At 38.0% G+C, this 23879-nt stretch overlaps 1 protein-coding gene across 2 annotated transcripts in view; it reads left to right on the top strand.

The window, feature by feature from the left end:
- Nucleotides 1-23022, top strand: part of LOC115210380 (polycomb protein suz12-A) — a 114358-nt gene extending 91336 nt beyond the window's left edge. Inside the window, exons 11-17 of one of the 2 annotated variants that reach the window (XM_029778954.2) lie at nt 1539-1696; nt 4966-5055; nt 6866-6971; nt 7647-7726; nt 15794-15832; nt 20202-22389; nt 22707-23022. In XM_029778954.2, the coding sequence (XP_029634814.1) occupies nt 1539-1696; nt 4966-5055; nt 6866-6971; nt 7647-7726; nt 15794-15832; nt 20202-20403 (675 nt within the window). In that variant the 3' untranslated portion in view covers nt 20404-22389; nt 22707-23022. Of the gene's footprint in view, nt 1-1538; nt 1697-4965; nt 5056-6865; nt 6972-7646; nt 7727-15793; nt 15833-20201; nt 22390-22706 lie in introns of those variants that run through there. The other variant, XM_029778963.2, reaches the window with a different exon arrangement.
- Nucleotides 23023-23879: the final 857 nt, after the last annotated feature.

Below are 23879 nucleotides of genomic sequence, written 5' to 3'. Positions count from 1 at the left end.
TGGATGTGGGTGGTTTAAATGTTAATGGGTTAGCATGTAATATAAGGCCCAACTTTGCATATAGGACCCAGGGTGAGTTTTTTGAGAAAAGTGTGTCTTGTATGCCATCAAATACAGAATGTTTGTTTTTAGATAGAAGTGGGTATTTTTAGTACAGTTTTTATTTTATTTTGATAGAACAGTTTCCAAAACTAATATGGTGGTCAGAGAAGGTATCAAATATTTTAAGTGAACTTGAAACTCTTATGACTATTCAATGATAAATACACTTATGCTTGCACATGAAATTCACACTTACACTTTTTATTATCAAATTAAATTACATAAATCTGGAATTTCTCTAATATAGACACACTATTATATAACACAGAGATAAGTCGACGAACAAGTCTCCTAATGGTTGCTCAAATTCTTAGGAATAGCAGCAAATTTCTCTCAAGTTACATCCTACCTGCTTAAAAAGGACACTATAATATTGATATATGGTGTACACTATTTCTGAAAGAATAACAAAATAATCATGGCTAAATAATTAAAGAAATCCGTAAATCCTCGAGTATAGTCTGCCCTGAGTATAATACGCAGGGGATTTTTAGGGGGCTGTACTTCTGAAAAACCTAAACCTTGTGTATAATACGCACCCCTTCTCTAACTTGAATCAAAGAGGTCTATATAACGTCCTTGATTTGTAAAAATGTATACGGTAACGTCCTTTATTATTATTGTATGTATAACATAATGCAAACGTGTAGCTTTTTTGTGCATTTTGTTTGCAAAAAATTAATATATAACCGTAATAACGTTTAATAAATGTTGCTTACTGCAAGTTATGGATGATTCTTTTATGACTTCATTGCTTTCAAGCTTAGCTTAAGGTATTTTCGCACTCAACATCACAAAATGCATCTGAATAAACATTGCCGGACAGCAAATAGAGACTTGGACATTGCTTAGAAAATAATTTTCATTTTTAACCTCGTATATAGTATGCACTAGGGATTTTGGGGGAAAAATGTGGATTATACTCGAGGATTTACTGTAAGCCATATATATCCTATCAAATTAGGAGAGGATTTTCAGGGCAGATATTGCTGTAAACTAGATTTGGCAGGTCCATTCCCTTCTATGCATCCCAGAGACCCTATAAAGACTCATGGGCACTTCCCTTCTCTGCTCACTAAAAGGTAAAATAACCCAACATACAGATGCAAAAGGACAAAGATGACCCATACTTGTTATCTCGTAACACTTATTTCATTGGACAATTTTTAATTTAAAAGCTTTTCATGAAGTTATTTATTTTTGCTAATTGACATATTGGTTTCAAATATTAGCACAAAACCAGCAATTTTAGGGGCGGGTTAAGTCAATTATATCAACCAGTTGACCTCGGTGTAATTAGAACTCAGAACATAAAGCCAATTGAAATGCCGGTGAGCATTTTGCCCACCACACTTGCAATTCTACCAGCTCACCACCTTTTTGTTAACCCGTTGAAACCTTTCTTATGCACTCATTAAGTTTATTTGTCTCCACAGCTACATCCTAAAGGTGCAAGGATTGATGTAACAATTAATGAAAGGTACGATGGTTCTTACGTTGGAAACCCTCAGGATCTTCATTCTCATATAGGTTATGCATTTAGTCGTAATGGCCCTGTGCGCAGGACGCCTGTCACTCATGTTATTGTTTACAGGTGAGAGAATATTTTTTTTTATCATATATAGCTAAAATTTTATCATCGTCATCATTTAATGTCTTGTTTCATGCTGGCATGTGTTGGATGGTTCAACAGAATCTGACTTGCCTGAGGGTTGTGTTGGTCTCCATTATCTGCTTTGGCAAGTTTTTTTTTTTTATGGTTGGCTGCCCCTTCATAATACTAACCACTTTACACAATGTATTGGGTGCTTTTCTTTTTCCATAGCATCAACTCTACTGGGTCATCAAGTAACACATAAAACAAGACCCCCCCCACTTCACAGGGTTGGGTGAAGTATCGAGGGGGATGGCATTGTACTCAGCATGTAGAGAGGCTTAACTAGGAAAGAGGGACAGGAAATTACTTGGAGAAAAATTGCACTCCAGTCCAGTCTGATTCTCTTAGTGGTAATTAGAATGGTGCACGTTGTGTAACATGGTCTGAATTCTTGCTTGACATTGTAGACAACGATCTAAGCACCATGACCTCTTGGTGAATTTTTTTTCCCTAAATCTCCTCAGCTGTATCCTTATCAATGTCTCAAATTTAACTTAGTTTTTATTTTTAGAATTTATTTTTTTTCTTAAACCTAATTAGAAAACAAAAAGTAACTTCCATAAAGTGGAGTGGTTGGCATTAGGAAGGGCATCCAGCTGTAGAAACTCTGCCAGATCAGATTGGAGCCTGATGCAGCCATCTGGTTCGCCAGTCCTCAGTCAAATCGTCCAACCCATGCCAGCATGGAAAGCGGACGTAAACGATGATGATGATGACATTGGGTGGAGAGGATATATACAGAAACAAAATGTTGATAAATACCTGCTGGAACTAGATGCCTTTAGAATTGTGGATTTAAGTTGATTTTGAATGATAGACTCAACCCCTTAACATTCAGATCACTTTATCAAATGTAATGCTTATTTATTCACATTGTTTTGAATTAATCATGTACTATTTTGTAGCTTTGTGATTTCAATGATGTTATTGTTTATTTTAAAATGATATTGCAGGGTAGGTGTGAGAGGCCAAATTTAGATGGTTTAACCCTTTTGTTACCAACCTGGCTGAAACCAGTTCTGGCTCTCAGTATAAATGTCTTGTTTTCAAAAGTTCTGAATTAAAATCTTCCCCAAAACCTTAGTCACAATTTATGTTCCTAACACCAGCTGAATGATAACTAAGTTATTTTACTAAATGCTTTGTTATATTTAAAGTAATTGAAAGAAACACAGGGCATCACAACAGAAATACAGTAACGAAAGGGTTAAAAACAAAACAGGTAGAATATTATGGCCAATTTAAATATTTAAGGGTTAATTTATCACCAGGTTTTAAAAAAAAACATCACTTATCTTTTATGTATCTCTTAGTAGAGTCTAAATTGATGCAAGCAGCAAAACTAGTTAATATTCTTTTCCCCAACCAGATATTTTTCATCATGAATTTTTTTAAGGTATTGAAAACTAACATAGTAAAATAATAAAAGATCAGTTATGTTAGGTTGAATTCAAAGCAAATATCATTTCATAACATTCATTTTTTTTTTATATGTGTGTAGGAGTGGCTGTGTGGTACGTATTTTGCTTACAAACTACATGGTTCCACGTTCAGTCCCACTGCATGGCACCTTGGGCAAGTGTCTTCTACTATAGCCACAGGCCAACGAAAGCCTTGTGAGTGGATTTGGTAGACGGAAACTGAAAGAAGGCCGTCGTATATATGTATGTATGTATATATATATATATGTGTGTGTGTATGTTTGTGTGTTTGTCACCCCAACATCGCTTGACAACCAATGCTGGTGTGTTTACGTCACCGTAACTTAGCGGTTCAGCAAAAAGAGACTGATAGAATAAGTACTAGGCTTACAAAGAATAAGTCCTGGGGTCGATTTGCTGAAACATGTAAAAGAGAGTAAAAGAGTAACATTACTAAAACACAAATGCTACTCCACTCAACAAGAAAGAAGGCCCAGCAAACAACCAGGCAACTTGTAATAGATTAACAACTATAATTCTGTCAAAATAATCAGTACATTTGAACAGTGGCAATGCTTTCAAATATAACTGCAAATCAACTATAACTAGAAGAGTATTGGGGGGTCTGTCACATGGCAACAACTAAGCAAATACACACACTCTCTCTCTTTTTACTCTTTTACTTGTTTCAGTCATTTGGCCGTGGCCATGCTGGAGCACTGCCTTTAGTCCAGCAAATCGACCCCAGGACTTATTCTTTGTAAGCCTAGTACTTATTCTATCAGTCTCTTTTTGCTGAACCACTAAGTCATGTGACGTAAACACACCAGCATTGGTTGTCAAGCGATGTTGCGGGGACAAACACAGACACACAAACATGTACACACACACATATATACGACAGGCTTCTTTCAGTTTCCATCAACCAAATCCACTCACAAGGCTTTGGTCGGCCTGAGGCCATAGTAGAAGACACTTGCCCAAGGTGCCATGCAGTGGGACTGAACCCAGAACTATGTGGTTGGTAAGCAAGCTACTTACCACACAGCCACTCCTACACTTTTCCTTAATTATACTGGTGAGCTTCCTTCAGTTCTGTTTTGCTATGTTTCTCTCTGACAGTCTTCAGCACATTGTTAAAATTGCACATCTGAGGGACTACTATCTCAGCTATGTCCTTCTAATGGACCTGTAAGGAGAGTATCTTAAAATACTCCACCACTTTAGTTGAATGATTGTTCCACCAACGAACCATTTCATCTTCTTGAGAATTATCAAATGATTTACGGAGATGTACTTGCATAGCAAGTGATCTGATCTGAGATTGTGTGCTGAAACAAAAACAGTTGCAGCATGGAAGGTCTTTATAAGCCATTTAAGAAACACACAAAAACCGTTAGATTCACTTCAACATTTAAATTTAATTTGCCAAAATATTTTCGTCGCTTTGAGACTGTAACATGTTCACTGACAAAAATCCGTGCTGCAGCATGAAGTTTTGTCTGAACAGGTTACAGTCTCAAAGCGACGAAAATATTTTGGTAAATTAATTTTAAATGTTGAAGTGAATCTAACGGTTTTTGACCAAATGATTGTTTAAAAAAATGCAAGATGCCATTAAAGACCCCTTAAAAATACCTATTTTTTAAATCTTGTGTAGGAAAAATTTAGATTGTGTGGGTGTACATACATACACACACCAATGTGTTTGTGAAGTAAGTGAATGGAAAGAATAACTCTGAGATATATATAAAACAAATATTTTTTCCTCCACCAACCATCCAGACCAAAACGCCCTGATCCTTTATTATCCGAATTTATGGAACCAGAAACAGATAACCAAATCAACCGACAGTTTATTCAGGGACACAATCGGTAAGTGTCTTTTTTTTTCCCCATCAGGTACTTGTCTGCATGCATTTTTCTCTTTCTGTGTGTATATGTGTTTATAAACTCACAATCAGACAGATCGTTAAACGTGCCTGAAAAAAAACACTGGTCCCCCCCCCCAACTAAAAGGCATGAAGAACTATGGAAATAGGCAAATAAGTACCAGGGGTGATGGAAAGAAGAGAGAACTAACACTCGATTGCTAGAACTCCCAGAATAAAAACATAAACACTTGGAAGGCTTTCTCTCTAATCAATACTAAATGTCTTTGCCTCTTCTTCATTGTAAAGTAGCTAGAAAAGATGGATTGTATTTCAGTCTAATTGTAATTGTAAATGACTGATGCTTTCCTTTCCCTGTCTCTATCGCTTCACTCCTTTTCTCTACATTTAAGAGAGTCAAGGTACGTGGCCCAGTGGTGAGGGGTATTTGGCCCACAATCATAGTCATGAGTACGATTCCCTGTGGCGTGCTGTGTCCTTGAGCAGCGTACTCTACTTCATCAAGCCAAGAAAAATCACAGTCGTGGCAGATACTGGTGTCATGCGGCGAGCTGCTAGAAACGTTAGCACGCCGGGCGAAATGCTTTGCGGTATTTTGTCTGCCGTTACGTTATGAGTTCAAATTCCGCTGAGGTCAACTTTGCCTTTCATCCTTTCGGGGTCAATAAATTAAGTACCAGTTATGCACTGGGGTCGATGTAATCGACATAATCCGTTTGTTTGTCCCCTCTGTGTGTAGCCCCTTGTGGGCAGTAAAGAAATAAGATACTGGTGTCATGCAAACTGGCACCTGTGCCAGTGGGTCATAAAAGCACCCATTACACTCTTGGAATGGTTGGTGTTAAGAAGGGGCATCCAGCCGTAGAAACCATGCCAAATCAGACTGGAGTCTAGTGCAGCATGCCAGTCCTGGTCAAACCGTCCGACCTATGAGTGTTCAGCATTTTGCTGAATGACCTGTGCAAATGATTTGTTTATGGTGATTAAATGTATGTGATGTTCTGTAACTCGCTCCTTCCATCAAATCAACATTGCCTGAACAGGAGAACACTGAATCACTTGTCAATGTTATTGCAGAGCAACATGATGAAGTGTTTTGCTCAAGAACACAATGCACCACCCAGTCCAGGAATTGAAACCACGATCTTGTGATTGTGAGTGCAACACCCTAACCATTAGGCCATGCATTCTCACTTGCAATATATGAACATGACATCTAATAGGCCGTATACTATTGGTTCACTACGTTTCTTATGGCAAGAGTGATATTGGGCTTTTCTCTTCTATTCATTGGAATGTCTCATATACAGATGGTAAAGGCGGAGAGCTGGTAGAATCATTAGCACACCGGGCCAAATGCTTTGCGGTATTTTGTCTGCCGCTACGTTCTGAGCTCAAATTTCACCGAGGTCGACTTTGCCTTTCATCCTTTCAGTGTCGATAAATTAAGTATCAGTAACGCACTGGGGTTGATGTAATCGACTTAATCCGTTTGTCTGTCCTTGTTTGTCCCCTCTGTGTTTATCCCCTTGTGCGTAGTAAAGAAATAGGTATTAGATATACCCCTATATCAGTAGTGCATATTCAAGGAAAAGTGAATGTCATGGATAAAATTAATTGATAGAAGACCCATATGGGTCCTAGGTTTTTTTGTTTTTTTTTTTGATAAAATGTGTGTCTTACACGCTATCAAATTTGGTACTTTGTTTTTAATTCTTATACTTGTGTTGTTTTATCAGACTCTAATCTTCAACACAAACGTTTTTGTTGCCACTGTTGATGTTTATTTGCAGGCTTTACTACCATACTGTCACATGTCAGCCAATTAGACCTCAGGAAATTGATATCGATAGTGAAGATGAAAATGATCCAGAGTGGTTAAGACAGAAAACAATAAATGTAAGTTGGTATCTATTTACATGTGTAATTCAATTACAATTTAATGTTTTTTGGGGGTTTTTTTTTTAACTTCATCACATATAATTTTTGTAATTAATCCAGCAATTTCAGAGACTGCTGCTAGTTTCTAGTGACCAAACCATGCTATATATATATAATTGTTGTGCTTCTACACAAAAGCACCATTTTATTTTGCTTAACTGAAAGAGCATTCAGCTATTAAATTTGCTTCTTTCAATTTTCAAAATGGATTTTGCTGAAAAAAAATCCCTTTCCACTGAAGTACTACTCAGATGTTTTGATGTTAAAAAGAGAAAATTATATTTGAATTGTGGAGGCGCATGGCTTAGTGGTTAGGGTGTCAGCACCATGATCGCAAGATTGTGGTTTCAATTCCTGGACTGGGCAACGTGTTGTGTTCTTGAGCAAAACACTTCATTTCACGTTGCTCCAGTCCACTCAGCTGGCAAAAATGAGTAACGCTGCGATGGACTGGCATCCCGTCCAGCTGGGGAACACATACGCCATAGAAACTGGGAAACCGGGCCCATTAGCCTGGTTAGGCTTTAAAATGGGCGCATTTATATTTTTTTATATTTGAATTATTTGATTAAAGCAACACTGTAATTAAGTTCATTATAATTGTATTGGTTACTATCTATTTTCTTTCTGTAGATGATTGATGAGTTCACAGATGTAAATGAGGGTGAAAAGGAATTAATGAAGTTGTGGAATCTGCACATTATGAAAAACAAGTAAGCAAATTGTTGACACAGTGTCGGCTCAGTCCTTTTACTTTCACTATATTTGTTAACTGCTCTCTAATGCCTGTAACTAATGCCTATTTGATCTGAATGCATGCATGTTAGTGTGTTTGTGGGGAGATTAATAGTGAGTATTCAACGAACTGGGTCTCTGCTTCAGTTTCAATTCCAGGCTGGAGTTACAATCCTTAATTGCACCTCACATGTGCCACTTACTACTTAAGCCTTCCACTCTCCATGGAACAGATGCTGCCAATGACTTTTCACCACTGTTCTCAACACTTGGCTGTCCTTTTCTGCTTCTATCCAGTTGGAACCTTGCTTTTTTATCTCTGCCTCAGCATCCTGCTTTCCTGAGGGATGGTCTTTCCCTCTCCCAGGTCTTGTTGGATTTTGAACTGTCATCGATGCTTCTGTAACTTTGCTTTTTTTCTAGGTAGGGGTGTTGGCCCTATGCTGACCCTACGCAAATCCATTTTTACTTCTGGACAGAGGTGGTCCATATTAGTCTGGACTCTATCCTTTGACCTGTCCAGCATGCGAGACCCTATCAGGAGCTTGTACTCTACTGACATAGCTCTTGGGGTCGCAGAGGCACACAAACCACCTCGTCACAACAAGGACTGAACTTTGTGGCAGACCACACATGTGAGTTAATCTATTATCACTAAACCTCTGATATCACCATCATCCTCATCATCATTTTATGTTCATTTTATCTACCTTTCTGGTTGGATGGATTGTCCCTGCCCGAGTTAGGTCTTATTTGGAGTTGCTGCTCTGCTGCTGCTGCTGTTGTTGTTGTTAAGCAACAAGACGGGTAAAGGTGATTAGATGATGGTCTAGGGCTTAGGGGTGAGAGACCCCAGACCTTGGAGAAAAAAAAAACTTTGGTCGTTTTGTTGTAGTTGAGGGCTCTTCGTTGACATCCGACACCACTGGGAGGTAGCCCTCAAAGTCGCTGGAAATGGAGATCTCCAGGTCCAAATTCTTAAACGGCTTGCTGCTCTGCTGAATGGGTCAGAGGATTGTTTCCTTCGTGTGTTCTATTTTTAGCATGTTACTCTTCCTAACACCAACCAGTTTACAGGGTGTATGTGGTGTATTATCTATCATAGCAGCAGCTTAAGAGAGGCCAAGACTAAAGGGTCCTCGGTATCTGCTCTTTCATCAACCACTGTGTTGGTTGTTCTGGTTGCATTTTCTCATGGCACCAGCACTAATGAAGTTGCCTTGTACTCAGCAAGACAGAGGAGTCCTTGTTGCTCATTCTGGGTAACATAACCAACAGGGTGAGTGGAAGGGAATGAAGCAAGAGCACATTAAAGGGATCAGTGATTAAGGTAACGAGGTTAAAGGGGAAATGGCTGATAGTGTGGGTAGAAGACAAGATGATTGCAGATGAACTGGTGTAAGGGGAAATCCAAAGCCAGAACATGATGAGGTGAAGGAGAAACAGATTCGGGTGATTGAGGTGTAGATGGGGCTGAATACTAAATCATCTGCCTTTTCATCATCATGATGTAACACCTGTTTTCCATACTGGCATGGATTGGACAGTTGGGCAGGAGCTGGTAAGCCAGAAGACTGTATCAAACTGCAGTGTCTGCTTTGGCATGGTTTCTGTGGCTAGGAGTCCTTCATAATGCCAACCACCTTACAGAGCATACTGGGTGCATTTTACTGCGAAATGGTTGGCATTAGGAAGTGCATCCAGTCATGTTACTTCAAAAATTTCAATGCCTCTATATTATTTCACACTTGTAAAATTTTTGTTGCTGTTGTATTTTGGAGAGGACATAAAGTTTTTTGAATAGCAGTAGCATTTTGAATTCAGAAGAGCTAGTAAAAATTTCTATTTCAAAATTTTTTTGAAATAGGTATTTCTTGCTTGAATTGAATACACAACAGTGTGAGACTTGTATTTTATCATCTTTCAAATTATGACCGTCAGCTTTGGTAGAATGTAAAATAACACAGCTAAATGCTGCGTTGGCTGGGTCATGCCCTCCGTCATCAACCAGGAGAATTCATCTACGGAGCAATTACCCCTGCTCCCCTTCAGGGTTGACGAAAGTGATATGGTGGACAACGAAAAACCTGGCTGATGACAGTCAAGGCTGATCTGGAACCCAACCTTGGCCCCCATATCCTTGGCATTCGCCACTGGAATGAGGAGTGGTTGGGGATCACGCGGTGTTTAGCCTAACACTTGCTTCCACTCTTGGCTTCTCTTAGTAATAAGTGTTTTTGTATATTTAGTACATGAAACTGAATCATTCATCACTGATCCGGTATTACATGCTACTACTCTCAATTGTAATCCATGTTATGCTTATCACTGATTGATCTGTAATAATATGAGTTGGGGTGACATACCGGAAGAAGATTGGAGGCCACTCTACCCAAAACATTCTGGCTATAACAACAGAAACAAGGACCCTAATCCAAAATTCATCTAAAAAATTTACAAATTTGGGTAAGCAATATTCACAGATACATAAATTTTGTGTTTGGCTCTAAGCTTAAAGTTGAGGTTGGCATGCATCTAGTGTCAAGGCTAAACTTCATCTTTGTCAAGAAGTATTTTTGTTAGTTACTCAATATTGACAACTTCAAGAATGTATTTGAAGCCATTAGAAAACTGGTTAGAAACTCCTTACATCAAAAAATAATTTTTTTCATCAAGGGACTGTGAGTAATATTTGTTTGTAGTGTAATACATTTATCAATAACTTCACCTTCTGTCACTACACCACACACGGGTTGCACAGCCAATGCTCTAGACTAAAGGCTCTCTCTTTTTACTCTTTAACTTGTTTCAGTCATTTGACTGTGGCCATGCTGGAGCACCGCCTTTAGTTGAGCAAATCGACCCCAGGACTTATACTTTGTAAGCCTAGTACTTATTCTATCGGTCTCTTTTGCCAAACTGCTAGGTTACGGGGACGTAAACACATACCAGCATCGGTTGTCAAGCGATGTTGGGGGAACCAACACAGACACACAAACATGTACACACACGTACATATATATACATATATACAACGGGCTTCTTTCAGTTTCCGCCTACCAAATCCACTCACAAGGCTTTGGTCAGCCCAAGGCTATAGTAGAAGACACTTGCCCAAGGTGCCACGCAGTGGGACTGAACCCGGAACCATGTGGTTGGTAAGCAAGCTACTTACCACACAGCCACTCCTATGCCTAGGCATATGGTTAGAACAACTCTGGAAATATGTTCTTATATCAGTATTATATCTGCGTGAAGGCATATGGTTTAGTGGTTGGGGTGTTGGACTCATGATCATGAGATTGTGGTTTCAATTCCTGTACCGGACAATGCTTTGTTTTCCTGAGCAAACCACTTCATTTCATGTTGCTACAGTCCACTCAGCTGACAAAAATGAGTAATCTTGTGACAGACCAGCATCTCATCCAGAAGGGAATATATATGTTACAAAAACCGGGAAACTGATCTTACGATCCTATATGACTTGGGACGGGATTTTATCCTTTTGTTACACCTATACATAAACTGTCAATAAAAATAGATAATTGATGTTTCTCATCATTATCATCATTTTAACACTCACTTTTCCATGCTTGTCATAGTTAGACTGAGTCTATTTAGGTAGGATGCCCTTCCTGTTGACAATCCTCACTTGTTTCCCCATGGCTGGACATGTTCTAGCAGAATATTGGAAAGGAATGACACTGCTTGTATGACAGTGATGCTCATTTACGACTATCATGTGACGCCAAGACAAAGAGACAAACATATACACACAGGAGAATGTGCGTTTGTATATAACAGGCTTCTTTTAGTTCTCATACTCTTCTACTTGTTTCAGTCATTTGACTGTGGCCATGCTGGAGCACCGCCTTTAGTCGAGCACTTCAGCCCCAGGACTTATTCTTTGTAAGCCTGGTACTTAATCTATCAGTCTCTTTTGCTGAACCGCTAGATTACAGAGACGTAAACACACCAGCATCGGTTGTCAAGTGATGATGGAGAGACAAATACAGACACACATACATATATACAACAGGCTTCTTTCAGTTTCCGTCTATCAAATCCACTCACAAGGCTTTGGTCGGCCTGAGGCTATAGTAGAAGACATTTGCCCAAGGTGCCACACAGTGGGAATGAACCCGGAACTATGTGGTTGGTAAGCAAGCTACTTACCACACAGCCACTCCTATGCCAATTGATCCGATTGATCTATTCGTGGTTTTGTTCAGCTTGAGGGTTATAGATGAAGGCACTTGCCTAAGGTACCACACAGTGGGACTGAACCCAGGACAATGAAATTAGGAACCAAACTACTCTCCACACAACAACATCTGCACCTATAAACCTTATAAGTTACTGTAAATATTTTTTCATCTAACATTAGCCTTAATTTCCTTTAATGTTGCGATGATTACATGAATGAATGGAATATCTCAACAGTTTTCTTCTTTTCTATCATCAATCCTGCTTGATTTTATTCTTCACAGTTTTTAATGAAATGCTTTCTTTTTCTGTGTTCTAGTTTCTGTAAAGTCTAAACAGAGAAGTAACTATCGGGAAATGTCAATTATTGATTTGTTTTCTCGTTATTTTCTGTGATTGATTTACGTCTAATCAATAAATACGGACTGTTGCCATAGTAACGAAACTAAAGCACGCGGAGTGAAGCCGTTTGACACAGATTGACCTTGAACTCTGCTGTGCATGCACACTAAGTTTTAATGTTGTAGCTCACTTCTGTTGTTTACAGCAGCGCTTGGAAGGAAGGTGTGTAGCATGTGATTGTTGCATTGACCATGACAGAGGAAGTTGAGCAGAGAATCTGCATCAAATTTTGTCAAAAGCTTGGCGATACCTGCTCAGAGGCCTAAGCAAAGTTTTCAAAAAGTTTTCGTCATTCTCGACACAATCGTGGAGATTTTGTGCGACTGAAACCCAAGTGCCTTTTTCGTCAGCTGAAAGCAGTTTTGGTACAAACTTGGCAGCCACATGTCTCATCCCTGAATCTTCAGTGATAATGGACTGAACTGAACCGTAACTAATCTGAACATCTTCTGATAACTTACGGATCGTGGTTCGACAATTTCCCCTCACAGCTGTGATGTTTTTCTCAGTTCTGCTGGTTGCGGGTCTCCCAGAACGTTTGTCAATATCAACATTTATTTGACCATCTTGAAAATGTCTGAACCACTTGTATACTTGTGTGGCTCATACACTCTTCTCCATATGCTTTCTGCAACTTCGCGTAGGCCTCTGAGCAGGTATCGCCATGACAACTTTCTCTGTCATGGTCAATGTGATGATCACACGCTACACACCTTCCTTCCAAGCACTGCTGTAAACAGCAGAAGTGAGCTAAAACATTAAAATTTAGTGCACATGCACAGCAGAGTTGAAGGTCAATCTTCGCCAAGCAGCTTCACTCTGCATGCTTTAGCTTTGTTACTATGGTAACAGTCCGGATACTTATTGATCAGACCTTGTATGCATTCAACTTATTTCCCCTAGTTTTACGTAAACAATTCTTCAACTCCATCATTGCTCACTCTATTTGCTACATTGTATTTGAATACCTCTTGTAATATTACATTTTGTTGTAAACAAAGACAAACAAATGCTATTGCATTCGTGAATTTAAGCAACCAAAAGGCATTGGTAACTTTTTATCTTTGTCATTTTAAATTTTGTGTACATTCCCTAAAGTAATTGGCAGACAAAGCTAAAAGTAATGGTCTAATAATTAAACTTAGCTTAAAGATGATATTTAGCGAATCTATTTATTACATGTGTAGCATGCATTGATCATTAACCCTTAAGTATTTAGATTATTCTGTCAAATGTAATGCTTATTTATTCATATTGTTTTGGATTAATCCTCTATCATCTTGCAGCTTTGAAATTTCAATGATGTGATTGTATATTTTTAGAATGATATTGTAGTGTCAGTGTGAGAGGTCAGAACTGGTTTGTTCAAACATAAAGCAAATAGAATATTTGAGCCAGATATGACCAGTTTAAAGGCAGTGAGCTGGCAGAAACGTTAGTATGTCGGGTGAAATGCTTACCGGTATTACAGTATTTAACTATATTATAATATGTGTACAGCTAACATGAAATCATCATCTTCATTTAACATCTACTTCTCTATGCTGGCATGGTACAGACGAAATTTGTTGAGGCAGATTTTCTACAGTTCTGAGTTCAAATTCCTTTGAGGTTGACTTTACCTTTCATCCTTTCAGGATTGATAAATTAAGTACCAGATACGCGCTGGGATCGATGTAATTGACTTAATCCGTTTGTCTGTCCTTGTTTGTCCCCTCTATGTTTAGCCCCTTGTGAGCAATAAAGAAATAAGAAACGTTAGCACGCCGGGCGAAATGTGTAGCCGTATTTCGGCTGCTGTTACGTTCTGAGTTCAAATTCCGCCAAGATCGACTTTACCTTTCTTCCTGTTGGGGTCGATAAATTAAGTACCAGTTACGCACTGGGGTCGATGTAGTTGACTTAATCCGTTTGTCTGTCCCCTCTATTTTTAGCCCCTTCCGGGCAGTAAAGACATAAGATATGACCAGTTTAAATGCTAAAAGGCTAAAGTGACTTTATGCCAGCTAGTTTCCTGAATATTTCAACAAGGTTTTTTTAAATTTTTTTTCCCTTAATTTTTGAAATCAGTAATTAACATGTCATATTTTTATTAAATCCTGATTATTAACAGTTAAATATTTTTTTGTGTTTTATACAATTTCTCATGTAGAATAATTTCTACTTTGAATTATAAACCTATTTTCATGCTTCTTGATCATACAATAACCATCGTCATGATTTTTTATATCTGCTTTTCCATGCTGGCTTGCTTCGGGTAGGTCACATAGAGTTTTGTCACTCGTCACGGTCTTTCTTCAGAGAAAACGAGTTACCTTCGTTGTGTGTCAAAGTTTTTTGCATGTTTTTTTTTACAGCAGGGTACCTTTTGTATCACCAACCACTTTACAGTATTTAACTATATTATAATATGTGTACAGCTAACATGAAATCATCATCTTCATTTAACATCTACTTCTCCATGCTGGCATGGTACAGACGAAATTTGTTGAGGCAGATTTTCTACAGTTGGATGCACTTCTTTTGCCAACCCTCGTGGGTTTCCAAGCAAGGTAAAATTTCCCCATGGCCAGGCATGTTCTTCACAGAAGACTGGATACAAACAACCTTGCTTTTTACCAAATCTACTCACAAGGCTTTGGTCAGCCCACAGCTATAGTAGAAGATGTTTGCCTAGGGTGCTGTACAGTGGGACTGAACCCAAGGCCACATGATTGAGAAGCAAGCTTCTTAACCACACAGCCATGCCTGTGATATGTAAAATAAATAAATTCATTTCAATATTTCTGAAATGAGGAATTTTTATATTACGTATTAGTCAGTGGTGTCCTCATCTTGATTGGTGCTTTCATTACGTTTCAGCTGTTTATGATCCAGCCTTGCCTGGGACTGAACTCAAAATGTCTAAGTGACTGCACTGCACTATGGGTATAGCATAATGGAACATGGCGCTAGTTGATGCAGTGCAGTCACCCAGAAGTTGAGTTCAGTCCCAGGTGAGTCACAGGATACCTGAAGAAGACTGGAACATACACAGCTGAAATGTAGAAGAGAGCAACATCTCGGCTGAAGATACAGTTCCGACTAATCATCATCATCATCATCTAATGTTCGCTTTCCATACTAGCATGGGTTGGACGATTTGACTGAGGACTGGTGAACCAGATGGCTGCGCCAGGCTCCAGTCTTGATCTGGCAGAGTTTCTACAGCTGGATGCCCTTCCTAACGCCATATGTAATGAAATAAATTCAGTTGAAAAGAAAACAAACCTGATGATGAGGTTTTGAAAGTCTCAATAGTTGTGTTTGCAAAACAACACAGTTACTTTCACTGTGAAAGGTTTCTTTACATAGAGACCTTTTTTAGTTCATAAATTTATCATCCATGCTCCCATCATTTTTAATATTTTTTTTTGTTTTTATTTATTTTCTTTTAGGAGAAGAGGCAAGGAAAATGGAGCTTATTCATCGAATAGGTAAAAGAAAAATTCATACAAGTATTTTTAAGTGTTTAACAAGAAGCATAGAGTTGCCAAGATTTTATCCACTCGCTCCACAATTTATGCTGACATGCTTGTGATGAGTGGAAATGTCCATCAATAAGTATATTATATATATTTTTTTACTTTTTTACCAGTCACAATGGTACATTGCTCACTTTAACAGAGTGTTGCATTAACTCTGATATTGAAAAATATTTTAATTAGATAAATGGTAAGTCTGGCTTTGAAAATTTTTAAAGCCTTGCTTTAGTTTCTAAGCTGTTGCAGGTATCCAATTGGAAACATGACTTGGACCCTAACTATTTAAAGTAATTAAAGTATTTTAAAAGTAATGAGTAAATTATATAGACATTAATGTAATCTATTTACAGAATCATGTAATTTGTATCTGACTCTCTCTCTCTTTCTTTCCCACTTTCTAAGAAACTTGTCCAAACTAAGATATAGCACTATTATTAAAAGTACAGAAAGTTTTGGGGAAAAAAATCCCCAGATGGCAGTGCCCCAGCATGGCCAGGGCCCTTAACTGAAACCAGTAACAGAATTGCATAAATATTCAAAAATTTTAAGTTTTAAGCTTAGTCGCTTTTGATTTTGTTATTTTTTTACCTCTCTCAGCCCTGTTATCAAACCTTGAGAGCACGTAATGAAAGCCAAAGGTTTGATCCCTCAGATACCTTAGTAGCGGAATTGCTGTTTGTTTTTTCTCTGGAGCCAATTTACTTCAGTTATGTTGTTAGCTGTAGGGAAAAATTATGAATAACATCCTGTTTTCCTTTCCTCTGAACTTAAGCATCATGCTTACAAATTTGGTTGCATTCAGTGGCTTGGAGAAGAAGAAGAAGAAAAAAGTGTTCCATGAAGATCATTTCTTGTCACACTCCACATAGCTGAGTTTTCATTAATATCTCAGTCATCACTCAAATTGCTATGGAACATTACTATTACAGTATTATATGTTTCATTAGTCAGTCATCCATCAATCATTAATCTCCATTGTTTTATTATTTTGAAATGTCTTTAAACTGTTTCTTCATTTAACAATGTCTGATCAATCAGTAACATGTAAACAACACTTGTTATGGACATTGAGTACCTTTTATGTAATCGAGGCAAATGCTATGTTGAGGATGTTCTAAATGTGTTTTGTACATTCATTAACAATTTAAGCACATTTATTTTAAGTAAAATTGAGAAAGTTGAAATAGAAAACTATACTGAACTATTGCATGATATCAAATGTCAGAACAGTAATTTCTAGCTAATACAGCAGAACATGTTGATTATCTATTGTTTCAGTATTTTGGATAAAGCAAATAATAATAAGAATATTTCAAGAACATTGCATTTTTATATAAAACAATAAGTATTCTGTTGTGTCTTGGGAGAGCCATTTTCTTTTTGTGCCTTATAATTTAACACACTCACCGGTAAAATTTCCACTTATTTCTTGTTTTTATTTTCCTAAAATTTTCGTTGCATCTTGCAACTTTTTCAAGTCTTGACTGAAAAGGTTGCAAGATGCAACAAAAATTTTAAGAAAATAAAAATGAGAAATAAGTGGAAATTTCTGTTGATTCGTGCAACCTTTTCAGTCAAGACTATTGAAAAAGTTGCAAGACAGCAACGAAAATTTTAGGAAAATAAAAATAAGAAAAAAGTGGTAATTTTACTGGTGAGTGTGTTAAATTATAAGGCACAAAAAGAAAATGACTCTCCCCAGACACAACAGAATATGCTTCAACACGTGAACTCATATAAAGAATCTTGCAAACCAAATCCCAAAACGAGATAAATGAGTAGTTTATTGAATAGCATGTGACTTAAATGATTAGGAACATATATAGCCTACAAGAGATATAGTTTGGTGTTGTGTTGTTGGGAAGAGGTATTTTTTATGCTCGATGAAAACTACTATAGAAGTACTTTGATAGGAGTAAACCCACAAGGCCAGTAATCTGGCATTCAGTAAAAAAAAAAGCTAGGAGTAGATAAATTGGTTGTAAGAGAAATACAAGCCATGTAAAGAAGTACAGTTACCATTGAGCTTAGTCTGCTCTATTCAATTCATTATAGTCCTCCAGCCATAGAAGGAGTTAACATTATCTTCTATATGTAAGATTTCTTGTGAACTTAGTTCTTATCGCAGAATCTGCTGCAGATTTAGATAAGAAAATTCCTTGCAGAGAAGCAAAACTTGGAATTGAAAGACTTCAAGTTAAACTGAGGAAAAGACTTAAGTTTTAGTAAATAAGGAAGAGAACAAGTCTCTTCTACTTTGAGGGAAGTGGCTGTACTCGATACGCAGAAAAGGTATAGCTAGAAATATTCTCAGTGTAACTTACAGATTCACAAGAGATGTAGTGGGATTGAAAGCAGGGTGGCAGAGAAACTGGGCTTCATATTTGGCAGGTGCAAAGGAGCAGTTAGCTGTCAGAATAAATTTCTTCACATTCTCAGATGTATTGGGTTGTCTGGAAAGTTCATGCCGATTTATAGCAGCTTACCTTTCGACTTATTTTAGAACATGGTTGAGTCCATCAAATAGGATTTGACTACACCTCCATTTAGAGCAGAGTTTAAGTTATCTTTTCGTGGAAGAAGGTTTATGTTCCTATAACCTGTGTTAGTTCTGTAACCCTTTAAAATGGAAGATAAGAAAGTTCATTTTCGGCACTTGATGCTTTGGGAACCAGACAAAAATTGCTGCACCTCAGCTGGGATGTGTTACCCCACACTCCATATTTGGATTTCCACTTATTCAGTGGAAATCCACTCTGCAGAATAGTCTTAATGGTAAAAATTTGAATTCTTTGGATGACGTAAAAAGATACCTTGATGAATTCTTTGCCATGAAACCACCTCAATTCTGGGAAGAGGGTATTTTCAAGTTAAAGGAAAAGTGGAGACACATTGTGCAACAAAAGTGGTTCATATTTGGTTGATTAAAAATCTAATGGCAAGTATTTATTGAAAATCCTTTAGAAATCGGCATGAACTTTCCGGACAACCCAATAGTTGATTATCTTTTGTTACTGGGGAAACTTAATCAGTAGTGGAGATGGGTGCTTTGAAAGTATAGTAGTCAGAGTAAGGACTGAAGAGAAAAAGCTCAGGGTGCTGTTTCCACTGCTAATAACAAAGGTTTCTCTCTTTCTCTCAAAATAAAGAGCAGATTGTATGGTGCTTGAGTATGAAACGAAATGCTGCATGATAGCAAGATATGGGCTTTGAATATGGAAAATTAGGCAAGCTTGTGCTGTTGGATGTGTAATGCTGGTGTGCATGAACAACACAGCAGAAATGTGCCGAGAGGATCTAATGGTGTGGGCATGCAATGCATATGAATGATATCACTTGTATAAGAAAAAAAGGGGCCAAGTGCTGCTTAAAGTGGTTGGAAGCTATGGAAGAGGGAGATTGAGGAAGATATGGAACAAAATGGTGAATACTGATCTCAAGATGACAAAGGATCGTGACGAGTGGCAACAGGCAGTGGTGGGCAAATTCCATCTACCAGAGCATGCATGACCAGAATGGACATTGAAATGGTGGTGAACATTGAGATATTTAATGTATCCTGCATGGAGTCTCCTGCCTTTTGTATTGCTGTCAATGCTCCATGATATTGCCCTCTTCATTACCCTCTCATCTATCGCTCACTTAACCTTACTACTGTACCATGTTGTGTAACAAATAATTGCCATTTGATCTGTCCATATTCGATCACTCCATCATCCTTTCTCACGATACTGCTCTTCCACACGTATTTCACCCCTCTACCTACCTCTCTCACCACTGTGACACACTCTCTCTTTTTACATCTTCCCCAACATGCTGAACAATAATCCTCATCAATCTTGCCTGTTTGAGACAGCCAATGTCAGACGCAGCCTCTCCTTTCTTCTGCCTACTCTTATAAAGGCAACAAGACCTACAAGCATTAATTCCACATGTGTGTTTGTTTCTTTTGCGTCTTGATTAATTTCCACTGAGCATTTTTATTTCTCCATCTCTTCTACTGCCAGGCATTTATTTACAACCTCCATCACTTCACAAATACATCTGCTGCCTGCAGTTGAGAAACTGCATGCAACAGTGTTCATTCCAAAAGAATAAAGTATAATGATTATACTACTAACAATCTGAAAAGAACATTAATCCTCATCAATCTTGCCTGTTTGAGAGACAGCCAGTAAATGTCAGGCGCAGCCTCTCTTTTCTTCTGACTACTCTTATAAAAGCAACGAGATCTACAAGCGATTAATTCCACGTGTGTTTCTGTCTCTTTTGCGTCTCAATTAATTTCCACTGAGCATTTTCATTTCTCCGTTTCTTCTAGTTACATTGCTGATTGCCAAATACCAACGGCTTGCATGACATTTATGGAAGAACATGGAGAAGCAATCATCAGAAAGAACTTAACTCGCAATTTCATGCTCCACATGGTGAACTTGTTTGATTTTAGCCTAATTGGACCCGAGGTGGTGCAACGCACAATGAGTGTGTTGGAGAACTTAAAAGAAGAACTGGGTATGTATTGAACGATGACGACCACTGAACACCTGAAGTAAACAAGAAACAGACGAAAAGAGAAGGCTTGAATCAGTTGAAAGCCTTTTGCTGACCACTGCCACTTCATCATAAAGCACTTCTTAACTTTTATAGTTTAAGATTCATTATTAACCATCCTAACACATCATTGCCATCTCTTCTACTGCCAGGCATTTATTTACAACCACCACCACTTCACAAATACATCTGCTGCCTGCAGTTGAGAAGCTGCGTGCAGCAGTGTTCATTCCAAAAGAATAAAGTATAATGATTATACGACTAATAATCTGAAAAAGAACTCGTTTCCTTTTCATTCCATTTCTTCACATCAAGCATCTCTTAAATTTGATATTTAGCCATCTCGTCTTCTCTGCCACCTGAAATGTTTGTGTGTCCGTGTGTCCGTGCGCATGTGTGAAAGAAAGAAAGAAAGAACGGGAGGGAGAGAGAGAGATGAGCTGCCATGTAGGAGTGTTTCGACGTGAAACAAACTATAACCATTAGGTAGCAGAGTTTGCTTTATGATTTTTCGTAAATTTGCACATGCATCCACAAACAAACAAACAAACACACACACACACACATACGCTCTTTCTCTCTCCTCTTGGACAATGAAATATATGTGCTTGATACTTTAATATATTTTCAGAAAAAATACCAGAAACTGTGTCAATAAAAGCATGAAGTTGATTAGTTGTGTAAAAGTGCTTTTTATTTTATTTTAATTTTAATTTTTTTTTTTTTTTAGCAATGACAGCTTTTTCTCTTAAATTCTTTCATCATCTCCCTCTATCTTGCTCTCATGCACTTTGCCTTCCCTCATCTTCACTTTAGTTCATCGCTTTCAGTAGTACACACACCATCTCTCTCTCTCTCATTACATTCCCTTCTTCCTCTTCTTTTTCCTCTGTCCCATCCTTGTGCTCTATCGCCCTTTCTTCCTCCTCATATCTCTTCCTGTCATACATCCCACACTGTTAATTTTATTTTCCTTTTCACCTTACTCACCACACACACACACACACACACACTCTCTCTCTGATATGAATGAAAGATTTCTGTAACTTTTTTTTTTCTTTTCTTGAAACAGAAACTGGAAAACTTTTCCTTTTTAAAAAAACTTTAGTTGCTATTCTTCTATTTTTTTCCTAAATTTTAACGCCATGTTTACCACCTCTGCTACTCAGACACACGATTCATCAGCTCTGCTGGAGATGCTGACCAGGGTAAAAAAAAAATTGTAGTTGTCATCTTGGAAATGAAATAATGGTAGTTTCGATATTTAAAATATAATTTAAAAAAGTGATTATTTTCTCTCCTTTTAGAAAGCCTACTTCATACAGTTGCTCATCTTTCTCTGACAGTTCATATGGCAAGGTTCTTTCATAGGGCATTTATTTGCCCAGCTTTCTGATAAGCATGGTGCAAAATCTCCTTTCCAGTTCTCTGAAATATACTCCGTGCAGCAACCTTTGTTAGCACATCACTCACTGCCAAAAATATACGGAGACTGTCATTGAGCAAGAACAGGAATATAAAAATCAGACATGACTTCGCCTATGCTCCATGTACTGTGATTGCTCAATGTTCCTCTTCCCCCTATCTATCTTTCTCTCCCTCTCTCTCTCTCATTAAGCCATGCACCAGTGTATTCAGGGAACCCAGATACTTTTACTGACAATCCCCTTGGTTCTAACTGCCACACTTTTTCAGAATAAAAAAAGAAAAATCATTCATAGTTTACTGTTGCCTTCTGGATCATGGGTTGTCTGTATTATACTATCTTGGTAACGGAAAATCGGAGATTGTTTAACTGCCAGATATCTTTTAATGCTACCTAAAACTATGCAAACTAAGCTGTACATATAAGACCATATGCACATATCCAAAAGATAAAACACATACACATTTTGTTCTAATGATTCATATATAAATATTGTTCTTATTTGAACAATAGGTGCCATTTTACCTAATAGGTTTATCACGTGATCACTTGACCGACCAGACCATCAGATGTTGCTACACATCGCTGGTCACAATGCGCTTCGCATTGTTTTAGCCTTCGAATGACGCCACCCCGCTGGCTAAGCGAGCAGGCCAACAGAAGAAAGAGTGAGAGAAAGTGTGGTGAAAGAGTACAGCAGGGATCACCACCCCCTGCCGGAGCCTCGTGGAGCTTTAAGGTGTTTTCGCTCAATAAACACACACAACGCCCGGTCTGGGAATCGAAACCGCGATCCTACGACCGCGAGTTCGCTGCCCTAACCACTAGGCCATTGCGCCTCCACAATAGGTTTATACACAAGAGTATAGTCTTAATTACAATGGTTTGGTGGCAGTGTTTTTTTTTTTTTTTTTTGTGGTTTTTTTTTATCCCCCTGACAGACAAAGATTAAATTTGGAATCTTAACAAAATTACTTATAAAAAAAAAAAAGAGAAATTTGCTGGTGGGTGTAAATTGATAGAAAACATTCATTTAAGTATGTTTGTGTTTTTGTTATTTCCTTGCTCTCTTACTCTCTGCTGCTGCTAGCTTTTTTTTTTTTTTTTTTTCCAATGAACTCACAATAATTAAGATACTTTTTTAAATAAATACCTTCTAAATAGACTTTGCTCTGTTGTTTTTTTTTTATTTTTATGTGTATTAACATCCACTTTTCCATGATTGGGTGGAATTTGTTGTGACAAATTTTTCTACAGCCTGATGCCTTTCATGTTGCCATCTTTCACCTGTTTTCAAGTAAGGTAATATTTCCCTGTGACCAGGCATTTTTACACAAAGTTTTGAATGGATTTTTCAATGATGGTAATACTCATTCACAGACAAAAGAAACCATAACACCCACACACAAACGTATATGACATGCTTCTTTCAGTTTCTTATTTCTTTACTACCCACAAGGGGCTACACATAGAGGGGACAGACAAAGGGATTACATCGACCCCAGTGCGTAACTGGTACTTAATTTATCGACACGGAAAGGATGAAAGGCAAAGTTGACCTTGGCAGAATTTGAACTCAGAACGTAGCGGCAGACAAATTACCCACAAGGGGCTAAACATAGAGGGGACAAACAAGGACAGACAAAGGGATTAAGTTGATTATATCGACCCTAGTGCATAACTGGTACTTAATTTATCGACCCTAAAAGGATGAAAGGCAAAGTCGACCTCGGCGGAATTTGAATTTAGAACATAGCGGCAGACGAAATACCTGTTTCTTTATTACCCACAAGGGGCTACACACAGAGGGGACAGACAAATGGATTAAGTCGATTGCATCGATCCCAGTACATAACTGGTACTTAATATATCAACCCTGAAAGGATGAAAGGCAAAGTTGATCTCGGTGGAATTTGAACTCAGAATGTAACAGCAGACGAATTACAGCTATGCATTTCGCCCGGCGTACTAACGTCTCTGCCAGCTCGCTGCCTACTTTCAGTTTCTGTCTACTAAATCCAC

The sequence above is a fragment of the Octopus sinensis genome, linkage group LG1 (assembly GCF_006345805.1).
Source record: "Octopus sinensis linkage group LG1, ASM634580v1, whole genome shotgun sequence".
Taxonomy (NCBI): Eukaryota; Metazoa; Mollusca; class Cephalopoda; order Octopoda; family Octopodidae; genus Octopus; species Octopus sinensis.
This window is presented reverse-complemented; position numbering and strand designations above follow the sequence as displayed.